This window comes from Scyliorhinus canicula, chromosome 1 (assembly GCF_902713615.1).
Source record: "Scyliorhinus canicula chromosome 1, sScyCan1.1, whole genome shotgun sequence".
NCBI classification, from domain to species: Eukaryota; Metazoa; Chordata; class Chondrichthyes; order Carcharhiniformes; family Scyliorhinidae; genus Scyliorhinus; species Scyliorhinus canicula.
In genome coordinates, this window is record NC_052146.1 from 177565840 (window position 1) to 177582426 (window position 16587).

At 46.8% G+C, this 16587-nt stretch overlaps 1 protein-coding gene across 1 annotated transcript in view; it reads left to right on the forward strand.

The window, feature by feature from the left end:
• The window catches only part of LOC119977717 (solute carrier family 22 member 2-like), a 58354-nt gene that overhangs the window by 27254 nt on the left and 14513 nt on the right, over window positions 1-16587 (forward strand). The window contains exons 6-8 of the mRNA XM_038818903.1: window positions 2965-3071; window positions 6837-7051; window positions 15303-15411. Coding sequence (XP_038674831.1) covers window positions 2965-3071; window positions 6837-7051; window positions 15303-15411 — 431 coding nt within the window. The remainder of the gene's footprint in view (window positions 1-2964; window positions 3072-6836; window positions 7052-15302; window positions 15412-16587) is intronic.

Here is a 16587-nt window from a genome sequence, read left to right on the forward strand (position 1 = left end):
TTTTTACAGCAATTTGACAACATGAACATAAGAAGTAAGAGCTGGGATCGGCCATTTGGTACTTTGAGCCATCAATAAGATCATGGATAACCTTCAATCTCAACTCCACCTTCCCAGATTATCCCCAGATCCCTTAATTTCATTAGTACAAAACATCTACCAACTCAATGACTGAGAATCCATGACTCTATGGGGTCAAGGGTTTCAATGTATTCAAAGGTTCAGTCTTGTAATGAATGAGTGCAGGTTAGCAACTGGATGAGTAAAAGGTGAGTGAGTGAATAGGTGGGTGGGCATGTAGGTGAGTGGGTAGATGTTTGAATGGATAGGTGGGTAGGTAGGTTAGTGGGTAGTTGGGTAGCTAAAGAACAAAGAACAAAGAAAAGTACAGCACAGGAAAGGCCCTTCGGCCCTCCAAGCCCGTGTCGACCATGCTGCCCGTTTAAGCTAAAATCTTCATCACTTCCGGGGTCCGTATCCCTCTATTCCCATCCTATTCATGTATTTGTCAAGATGCCCCTTAAACGTCACTATCGTCCCTGCTTCCACCACCTCCTCCGGCAGCGAGTTCCAGGCACCTACTACCCTCTGTGTAAAAAACTTGCCTCGTACATCTCCTCTAAACCTTGCCCCTCGCACCTTAAACCTATGCCCCCTAGTAATTGACCTCTCTACCCTGGGAAAAGGTCTCTGACTATCCATTCTGTCTATCCCCCTCGTCATTTTGTAGACCTCTATCAGGGAGGTAGGTTAGTGTGTACTTGGGTAGGTAGGTGAGTGAGTTAGAGGTTGAGTGGGTAGTTGGTTCAGTGGATGGTGGACAAGTTGGTGTTCAGGTAGGTGGTGAGTGGATAGGTGGGTGAGTGGGTGAATTGGTTGAGTTGGTTACTGGGCGAATGGGTGATTAGGTAGGTGGCTGAGTGGATAGGTGGGCGAGTGAGTTTTTAGGTGGGTGAGGTGGGTAGATGGAATAGCTGGCTAGACGGATGAGTGGGTAGTTGGTGTGGCGGGGAAACCAGGTGGTTGGGACAGTTGGATCGAATCGGGGGTAATCGGATGTGAATTGGTAGCCAGGTGATTGAAGAGTTGGTTATGGAGTTACCCAGCTGTTGACGAGGTTTTAAATGGCCTAACATTTCCTTGTTAACTATCAAGGTAAGTCTTGAGTATCTAGCCTAAATCCCCACCCTAAGCTCAGGATCAGAGTCTGTCACATAGGGTCCTGGACAGCAGAGAATCAACCTGTCCGAATTTAAACTTCCAGGGCAATTTTCACATATGTTGGTGCCTCAGGACTTCTTCAACGTCCTGATCTGCACCTTCTTTCATTTTCAAAAAAAAATAAGCCTACAGTACCCTATTCATTTTTTCCAACTGAGGGGCTAAATTGCGTAGCCAATCCACCTACCCTGTACATCTTTGGGTTGTGGGGGCAAAATCCACGCAAACACGGGAAGAATGTGCAAACTCCACACGGACAGTGACCCAGAGCCGGGATCAAACCTGGAACCTCGGTGCCGTGGGACAACAGTGCTAACTGCCACCGTGCTGCCCTTGTGCACCTTCTATCATACACATGGTTTCCAACAATCCAGAGGCCAGACAATTTTGGGCCTATATGTTTCAATTATATCAGCTCTCATTATTCTGAACTCAGATTTCATGATCATTTTTCAGATATTAGCTTACATTTAACCAGATTTGGTCGGAGAATCGCCGGGGGGGGGGGGGGGGGGGGGGGGTGAATCCAGCCCCTGCTGGCTGCCGAATGCTCCGGCACCGGGGTTTTGGCAGTGACGGGAAGCGCGCCGCGCCGGTCGGGGGCCGTTGGCAGCGCCCCCCCCGGCGATTCTCCGGCCCACGATGGGCCGAGTGGCCACCGTTTTTGGTCAGTCCGGCCGGCATAAATCACAACAGGTCCTTACCGGCGGGACCTGGCTCCATGGGCAACCTGCAGAGTCCTCTGGAGGGTGCGGGGGGATCTGACCCCGGGGGGTGCCCCCACCGTGGCCTGGCTCGCAATCGGGACCCACTGATCCGCGGGCGGGCCTGTGCCGTGGGGGCACTCTTTCCCTCCACAACAGCCGCTGTCAACCTCCGCCATTGCCGGTGAGGAGAAGAACACCCCTGCACATGCGCTGGGATGACGCCAGCACACGCTGGCGCTCCTGCGCATGCGCCAACTCGCGCCGGCCGGCAGAGGCCCTTTGGCGCCGGTTGGCGTGGCACCAAGCCCCTTCCGCGCCAGTTGGCGTGGCGCCAAACACTCCGGCGCCGGCCTAGCCCCTGAAGGTACGGAGGATTCTGCACCTTTGGGGCGGCCCGACGCCGGAGTGCTTCACGCCACTCCTCGGAGCCAGAGTGGCCCATCCTACCAGTTCGCGGAGAATCCCACCATTGAATTTCATAGATTTCTGGTGAGATTTGAACGTCTTATCTCTAGGGTCCCTATTCAGTTCTGCAAGTATTACACTGACACGTCTTATTTCAGAAGATTCGGATAAAATATCAATCCAGCTTCCTGCAGGAAGAGGCTCATGGCTAAAACACCTCAAAATTTGGTAAAGGGAAATATGCCTGGGGTGGAAAATGGATTACAAACCCACAGCACTGGAGCAGGAAACTTTGCTTCTTGTTTGCAACCTTTGTGACCTTCTTGTGGCAGTTCATCTCGCAGTCGGCAACTTATTGAAAGTAACTCAGGTCCGTTTTAGCTGAAGGTACGGTTTTGGTCAATCCGTCAGTTCTACGACTTTGGGTCAGTTACTTAATTTTGAAGAAAATTTTTTTTTTATCACACCAAATTTGGCGAGTCTTTTTCAATCCAATGGATCTTGGGCATGGTCTTTGAGATTACAGTCGTCGACCTTTTGAGATCTATTGATATTGGGACTGGCTCTGAGCAGATTCATGTTTTCTACAGCTTGCTACTTCCAACATTTTCAGTCCACTTTCCTTTTCCAGACAATTACTATTGATAAAAATGGTGAAAAGGTGAATCGTTCTTCCATAATAGAGCTGGTCAGGACACCTCAGATGAGAAAACATACTCTCATTTTGATGGTGAACTGGTGAGACTTCTTCATTTTTATGATTTATATTAACTTAATGTTTATTCATCTTTAAAAGAGCTATCACCCCAAATCCCACCTTCACAGACTAACTGCATTCTGCAGCACTATAACCATTTGGACCACGTCAACTACCATCTGTAAACCTAATGTGTGGCGGCAGATGGTAGCTGGGGTGATACAAATGTTAGTTGTGGTGAAGATGATAGTTGGTGGTGGTACAGTTGGTAGTTGGGGTGGTGCAATTGGTAGTTGCAGTGCTAGAGTTAACAGCTAAGATGGTTCCGGCAGTCATTGAATGGTAACAGATAGCAGTCTACAAAAGATTATAGTAGCTCGTGGAACTACGAGGAGTAGTTAGAATTCGAGGAGTTCTATTGGCAAAACCCTATCCCAGCAATAGTTGGAACTAGGGAAAATTGATAGAACTGACAGTACCAGTGTTGTCTCACCAAAGCAAATGTTTGGGTTGCCAGTTTGTGAGTGAAAAAATTTGAAATCAATATTTTGAAACCGTTCTAAAACCTATCCATGACTAACGATCAGCAGGGAATTTGAGGAACTCGGTAAACAGCCTGAAATTCAATAGAACAGATTAAAGAACAATAGATTGCAGCGATAGTTATGAGGTCGCAATGTAATAAGAGTTCATGGCAACCAAAAAAGCAGACACGTTCAAATTCTGCTTGTTGACAAGCAAAAATGATAGACACAGGTCATCTGGCCCTGAGATTAGTTTACAGGCTTCAACTCATTCTCTATGATCTATAATTATCATTTTGGCCAGTAATTATTTGTTATCTTTTCACTTTACTTCAGTTCGGTTGGTTTGCTGGACTCAACTATTGAACCATGGCTTGTTGTTTCAAAGCTGTGTGATCTGAGTAATCCAGGGCTGTATAATGTGATTGTGATATTGGGAGATGCAAGGATGACCCCTTATTCCTATTTCCCTCCTCCTTGTGAAAAGGGGTTGAAGGAGGTTTTATGGAAAGCTGACAATAAGTCAGAAATAGACAGTAATTTTGATTTTGGGTGACAATGTAAAAGAGACCATATTGGATCAGCCACCCAGTATACATCTCTCCTGACTTTCATTTCATAGTGGCTGATTTGGTATCAGTCATTCTGTACTATTGCCCATAACTATGCCCAGACAGTCACCAGTTTTATTGGTCTTTGAAGTGTCCAGACTGAAGTTCAGTGGGGACTTTATCATGGATTCTGGAAACCAGACTTCAAGAAATGTCACGTGTCAAAGCCTTGGAGAGGAGATTTACAAGAATGCAGCAATAATGAGGAACTTCAGTCTTGTGGAGAGACTAGAGAAGTTGGGATTATTCCGTCAGAGTTTAAGTGGAGATTTGTTAGAGCTATTTAACTTAGGTGTTTTAATAGAGTAGTTAGGGAGATTGACTAATGACATACCATGGGTGGGATTTACCGACCAAGGTGCCAGGTTTCCCATGCCAGGGGTCAGGCCTGGAATGCCTTGCCCTTAAGAGGTGGAGTAAGGGGGGGCTCAAGTAGCCCGGAAGAGATACGTTGGGTGCAGTGGCGGGGTCTGGAGCCTGCCCACGGTGGGAATACTGAGGGAGGTTGAAAGATTGGAGCTGTCTTTAAAAATGGCACCCCATCCGCGAGTATTCTTCCCTCACTGGCAAGCTGAGCACCCACTCGAACAATGTCATACCTCTTCAATCACTTGAGGAAGGAGCTGTGCTCTGAAAGCTAGTGATTTGAAACAAACTGTTGGACTTTAACCTGGTGTTGTAAGACTTCTTACTGTGCTCACCCCAGTCCAACGCCGGCATCGCCACATCGTTGTTAGTGAAGACAGAGACAAAGTATTCACTGCAAACCCTATGCACATCTTCTGAACCAATCCACAAGTTACCATGTATATCTCTGAAAGGCCTGACCTTATCCTTAGTAATTCTATTGCTCTTAATGTACTGGTAAAACACCTTAGGATTTACATTGATTTAACCTGCCAGTATTGTTTCATAAACTCTGTTTGATTTCCTAATTTTCATTTTTACTTCACCCCTGTACTTTCTATACTCCTCTTGGCTTTTTACACTATTAAATCTTTTGTGACTGTCATCTGCTTTCTTTTTATGTTTTATCTTGACCTGGATGCTTGTTCATAACCAGGGGCTCTTGATTTGCAGGACACCAATTTTCTTTGTGGGGGCATGTCTATACTGTGCCTGTAGAATTTCATTTTTGAATGCCTCCCACTGATTTGACATAGTTTTCCCTTCTAATATCTGTATTCAGTATACTCTTGCCAGGTCATCTCTCAACTTTGTAAAATTTGACTTCCCCCAATTTAGTACTTTTAATCCTGTTCTATCTTTGTCCTTTTCCATAATGATGCTAAATCTAATTATATTATGGTCATTTTCTCCAAAATGGTTCCCCACTGCTACTTCATCCATTTTCCCAGCTTCATTTCCGAAAGCTAAATCTCGACTTGCACCCACTTGGGCTTTTTATGTGCTGGCTAAATGTGTTCTCTTGAATGCAGTCCAAGAATTTGCTCCCTCTGTGCCCTTCACACAGTTCATACCCTAATTAATGTTAGCGTAGCTGAAGTCCCCAACGATTACCCCTCTATTTTTTTTGCACTCAGAAACATGTCTACATATTTACTCTTCTAACTCCCTATCACTGAACTATTGTGAACAATTCTGGTTTCCACATTACAAAAACTCTATAGAAGCACTGAAGAAAGTGTAAATAAGATTAAAATGGATGATGTCAGAAGTGAGAGGGTATAACTATCAGGAAAGGACAAACAATTAAAGCTCTTTTCTCCAAAAGAAGAAGAATGGGAAGCAATCTAATCGAGTCTGTTAAAATTAAGAATTGCTTCAAAAAGATAGACATAGAAATAGATTCCCAATTCTAGACAAGTCCAAAACTAAGGCCAGGATTTTCTGGTCCTGCCTGCTGTGGGACTGGAAATGTCTGCCCGAAGTTGACAGATCTTTGGCTGGTCGTTGACTTTTCTGTCCCTTCTGCGATGATTCGCTCCACGGGCAGGACTGGAAAATCCCAGCCTAAGGGCCACAAATGTGAGATAGTCACCAATAATGTCCAAAGATGTGTGCAGGTTAGATGGATTAGCCATGCTAAATTGCCCTTAGTGTCCAAAAAGGTTAGGTGGGGTTACTGAGTTACGGGCATAGGGTGGAGGTGTGGGCTTAAAGAGGGTGCTCTTTCCAAGGGCCAGTGCAGACTCGATGGGCCGAATGGTCTCCTTCTGCACTGTAAATTCGATGATGATAAATCCAGTCATAATCTCAGAGGAAATGACTTTACCCAGAGCATGGTTGGAATGTAGAACTCGTTGCCACACATTGAACCAAATTCCATCGATACATTTAAGGGGAAGATGGATGAGTGCTTTTGGAAGAAAAGAATGGGAAGATGTGTTGTTAGATTAAATAGGTGAGAGTAGGCTTGTGTGGAACATAACCAACCATCTTGGCATATTAGGCTGAATGTAAAATCTTTATATTGTATTAATGTATACTTGAAAAGGAAAATATTTGGCAGAGGAGTATGACTAATTGAATAGCACTTTCAAAGAAGCAGTATACACATAAGTGAGCAGATTACCTCCCTCAGGGCTATACGGTTCTTTTATTCTAAATTGACTTATTTGCCTGAGAAAGAGCCACCATAATATTACTGCCTCATCAATCAGAGGAAACGCAGAAGGCTTGCTTTTTAAAATTAAACTCTTTATTTCAGGTTTGCGAGTGCCTTGGTGTACCAAGGGCTTGTCATGCGTCTGGGAACTCTGGGAGGAAACATTTACCTTGATGTATTAATCTCAGGAGCTGTGGAAATCCCAGCATCAGTTCTTAACCTTTTTGTGATTGAACGGATTGGACGGCGCCTCCCCTTTGCAGCAGGTGGTCTGTTGTCGGGGGGTTCCTGTTTAGTAGCAGTGTTCATACCTGAGAGTAAGTACCAGGGTTCACACTGTGATACCTATCCAGTTGCAAACTAATGTAGAACAGGGCCAGTTATGTAATAGTGGAATCACCATGTTAATGACATTATAATATTGACCTGCCTTAAATTTAAACTGTTAACAATCATTAAGTGTCATGATTTAATATATTTTCTCCACAACAAAGAATATCCCAGAAACTCAGGTTATAGATTAATACCACTAAGTAATGGTGAGGATATAGGTTTATACTGGACTACATTGCTGAGCAGACAGATTAACGCTGATCTGTACAAGCTCAAAATACAAATTCGCATTGGTCTATAGTGATGATGATACAGATTTGCATTAATCTGTACAAATACAGGATGCAGGTTCAAATTGATCTGTTATAGTGAAAATGTAATTAACTTGGGTCTGAAGTGGTGAGGATACCAGTTCACACTGGTTTCTTGTGGTGAGGATGCATGTCTGTACAAACTAAAGGTACAGGTTCCCACTGTTTGTAGCGATGATGATGCAGGTTCACACTGTCTGTAGTAGTGAGGCCACAGGTTTCCACTGTCTGTAGTGATGAGGATACAGGTTTCCACTATCTGTGTCGGTGAGCATAAAGTTTTTCACCGTCTGTAATGGTTGAGGATCCAGGTTCTCTGTCTGTAGCGGTGAGAATCCAGGTTCCTACTGCTTCCAGCAGAGAGGATACAGGTTCTAACTGTCTGTAGCGGTGAGGATCCAAGTTCCCACTGTCTGTAGTAGTGAAGATACAGGTTCCCACTGTCTGTAGTAGTGAAGATACAGGTTCCCACTGTCTGTAGTAGTGAAGATACAGGTTCCCACTGTCTGTAGTAGTGAAGATACAGGTTCCCACTGTCTGTAGTAGTGAAGATACAGGTTCCCACTGTCTGTAGTAGTGAAGATACAGGTTCCCACTGTCTGTAGTAGTGAAGATACAGGTTCCCACTGTCTGTAGTAGTGAAGATACAGGTTCCCACTGTCTGTAGTAGTGAAGATACAGGTTCCCACTGTCTGTAGTAGTGAAGATACAGGTTCCCACTGTCTGTAGTAGTGAGGATACAGGTTTTCACTGTCTGTTCAATCTCAGGATACAGGTTCACACTGGTCTAGTGGTGCGGATCCAGGTTAACTCTGGTCTGTTCAAGGTTAGGATACAGGGTCTGTAATGGTGGGGGTACAGGATCATACTGCTCTGTAGTGATGATGCAGGTTAATTTTGGTCTGTTCAAGATCAGAGTACAGGTTCACACTGGTTTGTAGTGGTGGGGATACAGGTTCACACTGGTTTGTAGTGGTGGGGATACAGGTTCACACTGGTTTGTATTGGTGGGGATACAGGTTCACACTGGTTTGTAGTGGTGGGGATACAGGTTCACACTGGTTTGTAGTGGTGGGGATACAGGTTCACACTGGTTTGTAGTGGTGGGGATACAGGTTCACACTAGTTTGTAATGGTGAGGACATAAGGTTCATAACTGGTCAGTAGTGGTGAAGATACAGGTTCAAACTAGTTTTTAGTGATGAGGATGCAGGCTCCTAATAGATTTGTTAGCAGTAAGGATTCGGGTTTCCGCTGCCTGTGATAGTGGAGATACAAATTCTATCTAATCTGTACAGCTCAGGATACAGGTTAACTGGTATGTGGAGGTGATGATACAGGTTAGATCTGGTCTGCACGGTGAGTATACAGATTGACACTGGTCTACAGTACTGAGGATACAGGTTCACACTGATGACATTGCACTTCAGTGCAAATCTGTATCCTGAGCTGGTACAGATCAGTGTGAACCTGTATCAATAATAATCTTTAATAATCTTTATTAGTGTCACAAGTAGGCTTACATTAACACTGCAATGAAGTTATTGTGAAAATCCCCTAGCCGTCACACTCCGGCACCTGTTCAGTTACACTCAGGGAGAATTCAGAATGTCTAATTCACCTAGCGAGTACGTCTTTCGGGATTTGTGAGAGGAAACGGGAGCACCCAGAGGAAACCTATGCAGACATGGAGAGAACGTGCAGACTCTGCACGGATAGTGAACAACCTGTTTCTTCGAAGGTGTAACAAGCAAAGTGGATAATGGGAATCCTGTGTATGTCGTACATTTGGATTTACGGAAGGCATTTGATAAGGTGCCGCACAGAAGGTTAATTCACAAAATGAGATTACAAGGGGTTAAAGACAATTTATTAGCTTGGATAGAAGACTGACTGACAGACAGGAGACAGAGAGTTGAAATAAATGGGTCTTTTTCTGGATGGCAAGAAGTAAATAGTGGGGTGCCACAGGGTTCAGTCCTTGGGCCCCAGCTATTTACAATCTGTATAAACAATTTGGATACAGGGATAGAACGTTCTACAGCTAAATTTGCGGACAACACAAAAATAGGTGGGACAGTAAGTTGCAATGAGGAAATAAGAACCTTACAAATGGATATAGATAGTTTAGGAGAGTGGGCCAAAATGTGGCAGATGGAGTTTAACGTGGATAAGTGTGGGGTCATGTATATTGGTCGGAAAAATGGGAAGACAAATGATCTAAATGGGGAGAGACTTTGGGTGCTCCGTTGCAGTGGGATCTGGGGGTCCTCGTTCATGAGTCACAAAAAACTATCATGCAGGTACAGCAGATAATAAAGAAAGCAAATGGAATGTTGGTATTTATAGTTAAAGGAATAGAGTATAAAGATAAGGAAGTGTTGTTGGAACCATACAAGGCATTGGTCAGGCCGTACCTGGAGTATTGTGCACAGTTTTGGTCCCTTTATTTGAGGAAAGATGTAGTGGTGTTGGATCAGAGGAGGTTCACTAGATTGATTCCAGAGATGAGGGTTTTTTCGTTTGAAGAAAATTTGAACAGTTTAGGCCTATACCCTCTAGAGTTTAGAAGAATGAGAGGGGAGATCAAATTGAGGAATATAAGATGATAAAAGGTATGGATAAAGTAGATGTAGAGCGGATGCTTCCTCTTGTGGGGCATTCGAGAGCAAGAGGTCATAAGTCTTAGGATAAGAGGTAGCAAAATTAAACCGGAGTTGAGGAGAAACTACTTCTCCCAAAGGGTTGTGAATCTGTGGAATTTGATACCCCAGAGTGCGGCTGATACTGGGACAGTGAGTAAATTTAAGGAGGGGTTAGACAGATTTTTAATTAGTAATGGGTGAAGGGTTGTGGAGAATGGGCAGAACAGTGGTGTTAAGGGGCCAGGATGAGATCAACCATGATTGAATGGTGGAGCAGACTCAATGGGTGGAATGGCCTAATTCGACTCCTATATCTTATGAATTTATGAACATTACCATTACAGACCAGTGCTAACATGAGCTTTATGGTGAATGTAATTCACACTGTAATATATATGATACCATATTATTGTAAGCGCAGTTGCATTGCCCGACCACTAGAGGGAGTAGCACTGGGAATGCATAGGAGTTTGTACAGGGCTCCATCCTTGGCTCCGCTCACGGCTCCTCCCCCTGGACTGCTGTACAGTAGTCCCCCGTTATAACGTGGGTGTTGGGGTCCAAGACAGCCACCCGCGTTGCATCCGAGCCGCGGATATCCACGATGGGGGTTTTTTGGCTCTGCAACTTTTTTTTTGGACCGGAAGCATTGGATAAAACCTTCGATCAGAGTTCTGATAAGAACTTACTTTAGTTGACTGCAAAATTATTACATTATGCTACCATAAGTTAAATATAAGTTAAAGTAAGAAAGTAGCACTTCTAAATTTATTTAAAAATCTATGCATGCGCTTCCCATTGAGAGTCTACGGGGGGCGGGGGAGAGATCAGACCCCCGTAGACTCACAATGGGAAGCGCATGCATAGATTTTTAAATAAATTTAGAAGTGCTACTTTTTACTTTAACTTATATTTAACTTATGGTAGCATAATGTAAGACTCCGGGAGCAATGAGACCTTCGTACACCCAGGTCTGGTAAGACGCTGTTCGCTCCCCGTTTTCCCTGCGCGGCAAACTATCTCCCTCGCTTCGGGCTCCCACTCTGTCCAGATCCAAGGGCGCACCACCGCGACTCTCACAATCCAAGGCGCTAGCTATTCTAACTTCCAACTCTACGTCCTGCGCGAACTCTGCGCCCCACTCTTGTTGGGACTCGATTTTCAATGTAATCTCAAGAGTCTCACCCTTAGTTTCGGCAGACCCCTACCCCCACTCACTATCTGCAGCCTAGCCACATTGCGAATTCCCCCCCCCCCTCCTCTCTTTGCCAACCTCACCCCGGACTGTAAACCCATAGCCACTCGCAGCAGGCGATACAGCCTGCAGGATAGGGTGTTCATCCGGTCGGAGGTCCGAAGGCTCCTCAGTGAGGGAATTATAGAGGCCAGCAACAGCCCCTGGAGAGCTCAGGTGGTGGTCGTCAAGACCGGGGAAAAATTCTGCATGGTCGTAGACTATAGTCAGACCATTAATAGGTTTACGCTCCTCGACGCATACCCCCTCCCCAGGATTGCAGACATGGTTAACCAGATCGCCCAGTATTGGATTTTTTCCACGGTGGATCTGAAGTCTGCATACCACCAGCTCCCAATCCGCCTGGAGGACCGCCACTACACGGCATTCGAGGCCGATGGCTGCCTCTTCCATTTCCTCCAGGTTCCCTTCGGTGTCACAAATGGGGTTTCGGTGTTCCAACGAGCAATGGACCGAATGGTGGACCAGTACGGGCTGCGGGCCACGTTTCCGTACTTGGAAAACGTTACCATCTGCGGCTATGACCAGCAGGACCACGACGCCAACCTCTACCGTTTTCTCCAGACGGCTCAGAAACTAAACCTCACCTATAACAAGGAGAAATGCGTTTTCCGCACGACCAGACTAGCCATCCTCGGCTATGTCGTGGAAAACAGAGTCCTGGGCCCCGACGCGGACTGTATGCGCCCCCTCTTAGAACTCCCTCTCCATCATTGTCCCAAGGCCCTCAAACGGTGCTTGAGATTTTTTTCCTATTATGCCCAGTGGGTCCCTCAATATGCGGATAAAGCCCGCCCACTCTTTAAGGCCACACAATTTCCCCTGTCAGCTGAGGCGCGCCAGGCCTTCAACTGCATCAAGGAGGACATCGCCAAAGCGGCCATGCGGGCGGTGGATGAATCTACCCCCTTTCAGGTTGAGAGCGATGCCTCAGAGGTAGCTCTTGCAGCCACATTAAATCAGGCAGAGAGACCAGTCGCATTTTTCTCTCGAACCCTCTCTGCTTTGGAACTCCGACACTCCTCAGTCGAGAAAGAAGCACAAGCCATTGTGGAGGCTATTCGTCACTGGAGGCACTACCTCGCAGGTAGGAGGTTCACCCTCATCACCGACCAAAGATCGGTTGCCTTCATGTTTGACAACTCGCAAAGGGGCAAAATTAAAAATGATAAAATTCTGCGGTGGAGGATCGAACTCTCCACCTATAGCTACGATATTAAGTATCGACAGGGGAAGTTCAACGAGCCCCCAGATGCCCTATCCCGCGGGACGTGCGGCAGCGCACAGAGCGACCGCCTAAAAGTCATCCACAACGACCTCTGCCACCCGGGGGTCACCCGGCTCGCCCATTACGTCAAAGCCCGAAATCTGCCTTTTTCCACTGAGGAGGTAAAAGCCGTCACCAGAGACTGCCCGATCTGTGCGGAGTGCAAACCGCACTTCTATAGACCAGACAGGGCCCACCTGGTCAAGGCTTCTAGGCCCTTTGAATGCCTCGCAATCGATTTCAAAGGGTCACTCCCCCCAACTAACAGGAACGTTTACTTCCTAAACGTTATAGACGAGTTCTCCCGCTTCCCCTTTGCTATCCTGTGCCCCGATATGACCTCCCAAACAGCCATTAGGGCCCTGGATAGTATCTTCACCCTGTTTGGTTTCCCCAGCTACGTACACAGCGACCGGGGTTCGTCCTTCATGAGCGACGAGCTGCGTCAGTATCTGCTCGACAAGGGCATCGCCTCGAGCAGGACTACCAGCTACAACCCCAGGGGGAACGGGCAGGTGGAGAGGGAGAATGCGACGGTCTGGAAGACCATCCCACTGACCCTCCGGTCCAGGAACCTCCCAGTCTCCCATTGGCAGGATGTCCTCCCAGACGCACTCCACGCTATCAGGTCCCTCTTATGCACCGCGACCAATCAGACCCCCCACAAGCTGCTCTTTAGTTTTTCCAGGGGCACTACCACGGGGGTCTCTCTCCCGGCATGGCTGAAGACACCGGGCCCTGTACTCCTCAGGAAACACGTCAGGGCGCACAAAACTGACCCCCCCTTGCAGAGAAGGTGCGCCTGCTTCACTCAAACCCCCAGTACGCCTTCGTAGAGTTCCCTGACGGCCGTCAGGGCACCGTATCCCTCCGGGACCTAGCACCCGCAGGATCCTGCATCCCCATTATCACTGCAGAGGTACCCTTCACGCTACACCCCACCCAGCCGCCCTCTTGCGCTCCTGAGCCCACTAACTCGCTACAATTGTTTCGCGCCCCCACCCCGGCTAGCTCCCAGCGCCCTAGTCCCCAGTCGAACCAGACGGGTATGGAGCTCGGACGCAATCGCCCCCGGAGTCCGCCATCGTACCCCAACCCACAACACCCATCCAGCCACCACAAGAGGCTGCAACCCCGGTGCTCCACAGATCGCAGCAGAGAGTTCAACCACCGGACAGACTCAATTTGTGAACCACCACCCCCGCCGGACTTGATTTTTTTGTAGGGGATGAATGTGGTGAATGAAATTCACACTGTAATATATATGATACCATATTATTGTAAGCGCAGTTGCGTTGCCCGACCACTAGGGGGAGTAGCACTGGGAATGCATAGGAGTTTGTACAGGGCTCCACCCTTGGCTCCGCCCATGGCTCCTCCCCCTGGACTGCTGTATAAAGATAGATGCCCAGAGCCAGCCAACCAGTTCATCCAGGGTTCATCGTATTACAGGCTGGCTCTGTTGTAAGTAGATTAAAACCACTGTTCATATCTTAAAGCACGTGTCTCGTGAATTGATGGTCTCATCAAGCTTGTACAGATGAATGTTAGCCTGCATGCTCAACTTTATAGACCAGTGTCAACCTGTATCCTCACCACTACAGACCAGTCATACTTAACAATTAACTATGCTTCCTATTTTTATGTAATCTTCAAATTTTTCTCTGGTGCTTTGTGTACCAACAGCTAGATCATTTATACCTTGAGAAGAACAATGGTCACAACATTTACATAAGCAAGATACCACTGTTCATACCTGTCCTGCTTGAAGAACATCAATTAAATGCGACTCTGTTTTATGTTCTTTAACTAACTTCCTACAAATATAGTCATGTTCCCTTTAATACTGTATGTTGTAACCTTGATAACAGATCTACTGGGCGGAATTCTCCGCTCCCGCGATAAATCGGGAAGGCCTTTGTGAACTCGGCCGAGTTTCACGACGGCCTCGGAGGCCGCTCCTCGCACCTAATTCACCCCCACCCGGGGGGCCAGGAGCGGCACTCCGTAAATCTTGGCCGCTGGGCCTTGGCGCTTCCGTCAAGGCGGCGCGCCGAGAATGACGCGACGGCGGCGCCTATGTGACATGCCGGCTTCAACCCGCGCATGCGCGGCTGATGTCATGACGGCTGACAGCTCCAACCCACGCATGCGCGGTTGCCGTCTTCCCCTCCGCCGCCCCGCAACATCTTGGATGCGGAGGGGAAAGAGTGCATCACTTTGAGACGCCGGCCCGACGATCGGTGGGCACCGATCACGGGCCAGTCCCCTCCTGAGCACGGCCATGGTGCTCACTCCCCTCTCTGCCCCCCACAAGCTTCAAATGAGCATTGGGCGCCCATGTTCACGACGGCAGTGTCCAGGTGTGGTTGCCGCCGTCGTGAACCGGTCGGGAACGGCAGGCCGCTCAGCCTATGAAAAAAAATGCGAGCGGCAATTCTTCTGAGCGGGGGGTGGGAGAATAGCGGAGGGGGGGGCCAGGGGGACGTGTCGTGAGTCGCCCGGCGCTCCCGCGATTCTTCCACCCGGCGTGGGGAGCGGAGAATCACGCCCACTGCATTTCCTTTATTAAAAAACTGTTATTTCCTTAAATTTGTCAGACACAACTTGCCTTTAACAAATTCATGTGTAATCAATTACATCTTTAAATGTAATTTTATTTAACAGGACAACTAAAATATTAAGCAAACAAAACATTTTGATGGTTACTCAAGAAGAATCATTTTCTGCAAATTGTAAACCTGTCTTCCAATTCAGATATATCCTGGCTGAAAACAGCAGTCACATGCTTGGGCAAACTAGGGATAACTATGAGTTTTGAGATGGTCTGTTTTGTAAATATGGAACTGTACCCTACATATTTAAGGTAAGCGCAAAATATTTAAAAGCAAATAGGAACAATCTTTTACAGTTTATAGAGTACCCAGCATGAATTGATTACTTTGACAGGAATTAAACCCAATTTTGACAGTTGCAAATCTCCAGTCAAATGTACAAGGTGTATTTAATAATAATCATAATAATAATAATCCTTATTGTCATAAGTAGGCTTACATTAACACTGCAATGAAGTTACTGTGAAAAGCCCCTAGTCGCCACATTCCGGCGCCTGTTCGGGTACACAGAGGGAGAATTCAGAATGTCCAAATTACCTAACAGCACGTCTTTCAGGATTTGTGGGAGGAAACCGGAGCACCCGGAGGAAACCCACGCAGACACAGAAAGAACATGCAGACTCCGCACAGACAGTGACCCAAGCAGGGAATCGAACCCTGGTCCCTAGCGCTGTGAATCAATAGTGTAACCACTGTGCTACTTATTTAAGTGTCTGTATGTGATTGTAAAATTGTCAAAATAATTGATTTCAAGATTTAAAATTAATGAAATACTTTCCTTCGTGAAAATTTAATGTTAGTCTGGAGATATCAACATATCTACCCACTCTACTTGTGCAATCAATAACACCCCCCCCCCCCCCCCCCCCCCCCCGACCAAACCACTTCTTTCTAAATATCTGGGCCCCATTCGAAAGTAAACTTTGCTAAAGCTAGTTTTTCACTATTGTTCAGCTGTTTGCTTGGTCAGCCATTAACACACTTCAAATTTGATGGTCAATCTAGATTTGAGTGGATGGTCAGCCTGGGGTCGGAGTTGAAAATGAGCCTGAGGCCTGAGTTGATGGTCAGCCTGAGGTCTGAGTTGATGGTCAGTCTGAGGTCTGAGTTGATGGTCAGTCTGAGATCTGAGTTGATGGTCAGCCTGGGGTCTGAGTTGATGGTCAGTCTGGGGTCTGAGTTGATGGTCAGTCTGAGGTCTCAGTTGATGGTCAGCCTGAGGTCTGAGTTGATGGTCAGTCTGAGGCCTGTGTTGATGGTCAGCCTGGGGTCTGAGTTGATGGTCACCCTGAGGTCTGAGTTGATGGCCAGTCTGAGGTCTGAGTTGCTGGTCAGCCTGAGGTCTGAGTTAATGGTCAGTATGAGGACTGATTTGATGGTCAGTCTGAGGTCTGAGTTGATGGTCAGCCTGAGGTCTGAGTTAATGG